Source organism: Amblyraja radiata, chromosome 12, assembly GCF_010909765.2.
Source record: "Amblyraja radiata isolate CabotCenter1 chromosome 12, sAmbRad1.1.pri, whole genome shotgun sequence".
In the NCBI taxonomy this organism is placed as follows: domain Eukaryota; kingdom Metazoa; phylum Chordata; class Chondrichthyes; order Rajiformes; family Rajidae; genus Amblyraja; species Amblyraja radiata.
Window position 1 is genome coordinate 57,661,334 of NC_045967.1, and position 6,000 is coordinate 57,667,333.

At 51.4% G+C, this 6,000-nt stretch overlaps 1 protein-coding gene across 1 annotated transcript in view; it reads right to left on the reverse strand.

Annotated features, from left to right (window-relative positions):
• LOC116979317 (sodium- and chloride-dependent neutral and basic amino acid transporter B(0+)-like) overlaps positions 1–5,762 on the reverse strand; it is a 55,625-nt gene extending 49,863 nt beyond the window's left edge. Inside the window, exons 1-2 of the mRNA XM_033030924.1 lie at positions 5,718–5,762; positions 635–785 (exon numbers count right to left, since the gene is read on the reverse strand). Of these exons, the coding sequence (XP_032886815.1) occupies positions 635–785; positions 5,718–5,762 (196 nt within the window). The remainder of the gene's footprint in view (positions 1–634; positions 786–5,717) is intronic.
• Between the last annotated feature and the right edge of the window lie 238 nt (positions 5,763–6,000).

Sequence of the window (6,000 nt, forward strand, 5' to 3'; positions counted from 1 at the left end):
GCATGTGTGTGCGGGGGTGGGACAGGTGTCAAAGGGGAATTAGAGGTGGTTAGACCTGCCCCAGTGTTGGCTCCACAGGTAGGATGCACACTCACACCTCCACCCAGTGACATTGGCCAAAGCCCTCCTTGTCTAGGACTAGAGGTCACAGTGTCAGAAATAAAGGACATGCCTTTAGGAAGGAGATGAGGAGGAATTTATTTAGTCAGAGGGTGGTGAATCTGCAGAATTCTTTGGCACAGACGGCGGAGGAGGCCAAGTCAGTGGATACATTTAGGGCAGTGTTAGGTAGATTCTTGATTAGTACGGGTGTCAGGGGTTACGGGGAGAAGGCAGGAGAACGGGGTTTGGAGGGAGAGATAGATCAGGCATTTATGACCTTACTATTACTTATGACCTTATGATGCAATTCAGACCAGCACAGCACAGCACAGCACGCAGGGGGGGGTCAGGCCATCTACGGCTGGTACCCCAGCGTAGGGACAACTCTCCTGTTGCCACTGAGCGGGGTACAGAGAATCACCCACACAATCCCCTTCCTGAAGACTTCGGGGGGGGAGGGGAGGGGGGGGGAGGGGTTCAACACCGTACAATGGCTGCTTTCAGCTCCCTGCCCACTTCCCACCAGCTTTACCTCCACCGTTCTTGTAGACCAGGTAGGGGAACCGCCACAGGTTGCCCAGTCCCACCGTGAAGCCAATCACCGACAGCATGTAGTCCGCCTTCAGCGCCCAGTTACCACGCAGAGGGTTCTCATCCTGTTCCTCCGGGTAGTCATCTCGCACCTGCCGGGGGGGAAGAGAGAGAGCAGAGGTTACTGGGAGCACAGCCGCTTAGCCAGCTGTCAATGAGGCATCTCTGTGGTCAGCCCAGGGGGCATGGACTGGCCACACCAACCATGTATAAGCCCTTACAGAGAAAACAATCCTAGTCGTACAGCAGGGAACGTGTGGGAAGGAACTGCAGATGCTGGATTAAACCGAAGATGGACACAAAAACCTGGACTAACTCAGCTGGTCATAGAGTGATATAGTGTGGAAACAGGCCCTTTGGCCCAACTTGCCCACACCACCCAACATGCCCCAAGCTACACTAGTCCCACCTGCCCGCGTTTGGCCCATATCCTTCTAAACCTGTCCTATCCATGTATCTGATGAAGGAGGTATAGGGACAGGTGTTGTATCTTCTGCGGTTGCAGGGAAAGGTACCTGAGGAGGGGGTGGTTTGGGTGGGAAGGGATGTCAACCAGGTAGCTACGGAAGGAACGGTCTCTGCGGAAGGTGGAAAAGGGTGGAGATGGGAAAATGTGGCTAGTGGTGGGATCTTGTTGGAGGTTTAGTTCAGTTTAGTTTATTGTCACGTGTACCGAGGTACAGTGAAAAGCTGTTGTTGCGCGCTATCCAGTCAGCAGAAAGACAACACATTATTACAATCGAGCCCTTCGCAGTGTACAGATACATGATAAGGGAATAACGTTTAGTGCAAAGTAAAGCCAGCACAGTCCAGTCAAGGATAGTCTGAGGGTCACCAGTGAATAGATAGTAGTTCAGCACCGCTCTCTGGTTGTGGTAGGATGGTTCAGTTGCCTGATAACAGCTGGGAAGAACAGCATATCCAGTAATCCTCCAACACTTTTGCCACCTCCAACGGGATTCGACTACTGGCCACATCTTCCCATCTCCACCCCTTTCTGCTTTCTGCAGAGACCATTCCCTCTGCAACTCCATGTTCAACTCGTCCCTTTCCACCCAAACCATCCCCTCTCCGGGTACTTTCCCCAACAACCGCTGGAGATACAACACATGTCCCTTAACCTCCCCCCTTGACTCCATCCAAGGACCCCAACAGAATTTCCAGGTGAGGCAGAGGTTCACCTGCACCTCCTCCAACCTCATCTACTGTATCCGCTGTTCCAGGTATGGACTCCTGTATATTGGCGAGACCAAGCGCAGGCTCGACGATCGTTTCGCTGAACACCTCCGCTCAGTCCGCCTAAACATAGAAAATAGGTGCAGGAGGAGGCCATTCGGCCCTTCGAGCCAGCACCGCCATTCATTGTGATCATGGTTAAATCTACCTGATCTCCCGGTTGCTCAGCACTTTAACTCCCCCTCCCATTCCACATAGTTCGCTTGGGTAGATTACACCCCAGCTGTATGAACATTGACTTCTCTAGCTTCAAGTAGCCCTTGCTTTCCCTCTCTCTCCATCCCCTCCCCTTCCTAGTTCTCCCACCAGCCTTACTGTCTCCGACTACATTCTATCTCAGTCCCACCCACTCCCCTGACATCAGTCTGAGGAAGGGTCTCGACCCGAAACGTCGCCCATTCCTTCTCTCCAGAGATGCTGCCTGTCCCGCTGAGTAACTCCAGCATTTTGTGCCAGCCTACAGCTATGAAGAAACTGTCCCTGAATCTGGAGGTGTGCGTTTTCACACTGAAGGGAGAGGGGAGAAGAGGGAGTGACTGGTCCACGATTATGCTGGTGGCCTTGCCGAGGCAGCATGAGGTATAAATGTAGTCAATGGAAGAGAGAGGTTGGTTTGTGTGATGGTCTGGGTTGTGTCCACAATTTGCTGCAATTTCTTGCGGTCTTAGATGGAGCTGTTCCCAAACCAAGCTGTGATGCATCTTGATCAGGTGCCTTCTCTCCACATTGCTAAAGGGGGATGTTCGGCCCATTGATTCTGGTTCACGGGGCAACCCTATTTCCCCCCCCACCCACCTTACACCCACAATACTCGAGGGAAATTACAGCAACCGCTGAACGCATCGGCCCACAATATCTTCTGGATGTGGGAGGAAACCAGAGCACCGGGGAAACCCACGTCTCCCAGAGTCAGGGCTGAACCCAGTATACTGCAAGTACCTGCGTTGTACATCACTTCAGATCCGCATTTTAGCAAAATACTCACCGACCTTTTAACCGGATTTACTTTATGAAAGAAATTGGCGCCAGTTAAACGTATCATACTACAGGATCTCTTCACATGAAGTGGGTAAAGTCACTCAGCCAGACAAAGGAGAGCTTGCTGCTTTGGAACTTGTGCCTTAAGGTTACTGTGGCCTGACTCCACATGAGGTCATTCTTCTCCAGCTGTTCTGTCAACCTTGTGCGGGCAAGTTACACCTTGGCTAAGTAACCAAGTAGCATCTTCAGGAGCTACGGGGGGAGGTTTAGCCAAAGTCAGGATCGAACCAGCGCCGCTGGAGGGTGTGAGGCAGCAGCACTACCCGCTGAACGGAGGACGGTCTTAGGTCGGTGTCGGGCTCAGGGCTGGAACGTTACACAGAGGACACATCCAGGGACATGTTGTTCGAAAGCCTCGCCATTACTGTTGGAGATTGGAACGCTGGGTTTGAAAAGGGCAAGTTCTAGAATGTGGGGTGGGGAATACAAAAGGGGGGGGGGAGGGGGGGGCTCAGCATCGAGGGGAAACCAATGCAGGAGGCACGGTGGTCAATGAGGAAGGGCCCCAAGGTAAACACAAGAGTGATTCCAGGGTACACAAAAATGCTGGAGAAACTCAGCGGGTGCAGCAGCATCTATGGAGCGAAGGAAATAGGCAACGTTTCGAGCCGAAACCCTTCTTCAGACTTCAGTGATTCCAGGTCTGGGCTGAGGGTCGGTGAAGGTGCCACCTATCTGGGCAATGCCCTCTGCTCCAGCTCCTGGGGTAGAAGGGCCACCCTCCATTGTGGAAGCCCCCAGCCTCCACCACCATGTACTGAACCAAACCTGAGCATCTTGTCTCCAGGGATCACACCATCTTACCCACCATGCCCCAACCCGATCCTCACAATCTGCCTCCTCATCAACCCTAAATGTTCTTACACTTATCCCAACATGGAAGGAGGCCATTTGGCCCATCAGGAACATGTCAGCTCCTAGGAGATTAATCCAATCTGTTTCATTCCACCCTCTTGATTCCCTTGTCTCCTTGAAACGTATTCTCTCTCACACGTTCATTAACTCCCCCCTTTGACTGGTTTGTACACTCTGGAGTTTAGAAGGATGAGAGGGCATCTTATTGAAACATATAAGATTATTAAGGGTTTGGACACGCTAGAGGCAGGAAGCATGTTCCCGATGTTGGGGGAGTCCAGAACCAGGGGCCACAGTTTAAGAATAAGGGGTAAGCCATTTAGAACGGAGACGAGGAAACACTTTTTCACACAGAGAGTTGCGAGTCTGTGGAATTCTCTGCCTCAGAGGGCGGTGGAGGCCGGTTCTCTGGATGTTTTTAAGAGAGAGCTAGATAGGGCTCTTAAAGATAGCGGAGCCGGGGGATATGGGGAGAAGGCAGGAACGGGGTACTGATTGGGGATGATCAGCCATGATCATATTGAATGGCGATGCGGGCTCAAAGGGCCGAATGGCCTACTCCTGCACCTATTGTCTATTGTCTATTTAGGAGTAATGAATAGTGGTCACACAACCTACCAGAAGGGAGGTTTGGGGATGTGAGAGTATCATGCAAACTCCACATGGACAGCAGCCGATGTCAGGATCGAACCAGGGTCCCTGCAGATGTGGGGCAGCAGCACTACCTGCTGTGCCACTGAGCTGGTCAGTGATTCCAGTGATTCAGTCCAAGTGATCAGAAAGGTTACTTTGTTGGGAACAATCCTTCTTGCTTGAGACCAAAGATAGATTCCTATCACGACCACCAGGCCTGTGGACTGACTGGCTGGTTCAAAATATTTGTCCATCAAATATTCACCTCCACAAGCAGACTAAGTCGGATGGAATCTCGGATTATCCATCAGAAAATGGAATTGATAGATACTTACAATGGACAGCATGGACATGGTGGGCCGAAGGGCCTGTGTCTGTGCTTTATCACTGAAGAGGCCACAGAGAGATGGGCAATGATCACATTAGTCTTGGTTCATTATTGTCTCCAAACTTTACCTAGATGTCCACTTTAGTTGTACACATTTGTGTGGCCACTTTCAGCGAAGAACTCAGCGGGTCAGACAGCATCTTAGTTGAGAGAAACAGTGTGGAAACAGGCCCTTCGGCCCACCAAATCCGTGCCAACTAGCGATCACCTGTATACTTGTTCCATCCTATACACTAGGCACAATTTTACAGAAGCCAATTGACCTCCAAACCTGCACATCTTTGGAGCGTGGGAGGAAACCGGAGCACCTGAGACCCACACGGTCACAGGGAGAACGCACAAACTCCGTACGGACAGCACCTGTAGTCAGGATCGAACTCAGGTCTCTGGCGCTGTGAGGCAGCAACTCTACCGCTGCGCCAGGGTGTGGAGGGAAATGGTAACGGATCGGATCTCCTCTCTAAAGGTGCGTACTGTGAAGAAGTTCCCCTCCTACAGGAGGCTGTGGGCCAAGCATCAAAAATGTGTCTAGAATTCAACTATCGTGACCCATGTCTCGGAACTACATGAGAATTTGCACAGATTTAGATAAAATAAAATTGAGAAAGAAGTCATAACTCGTCATTGCCAAAAGTTGCACATTAATTAATTAAACTAATTAGAAAATGAGATCGAAAAAGTAAGCGCCATCTAGTGTCCAATGCCCATATTACACCATGGGGAGCCTATTTCCGTGTTGCCGTCTATTTAAACCATATATTATTATACCATATATGACTTGTGAATATGACTAATCATATATAATTAGGTCCGGCTCCTGAACCAGCCTAATTAATGGGTGAGGGCAGTTCCTGTGGGTTCTCCCGTTTACTGAACCCCACTGACTGCCAATGTGCAGAGTGGGGATCACGGCCATAGTGGGACTGGGGCAATTCCAGGCTTGGTGAAGGTTAAGGCATCTTCCACTGACAGGAAAATGCCTAACCCTACCCCTAACTCGCCCCCCCCCCCCCCCTTCCAGAGCTGCCCACGGCTGGAGCTGGAGCTGGAGCCACTTTGGGACCGGCTGCGGGCTCCGTACGTGTGGCCCCGCAGCTCGTCCACCTCGGCCAGCATGCCCTTCTGGATCGTCATGGTGATGATGGTGGGGAGCA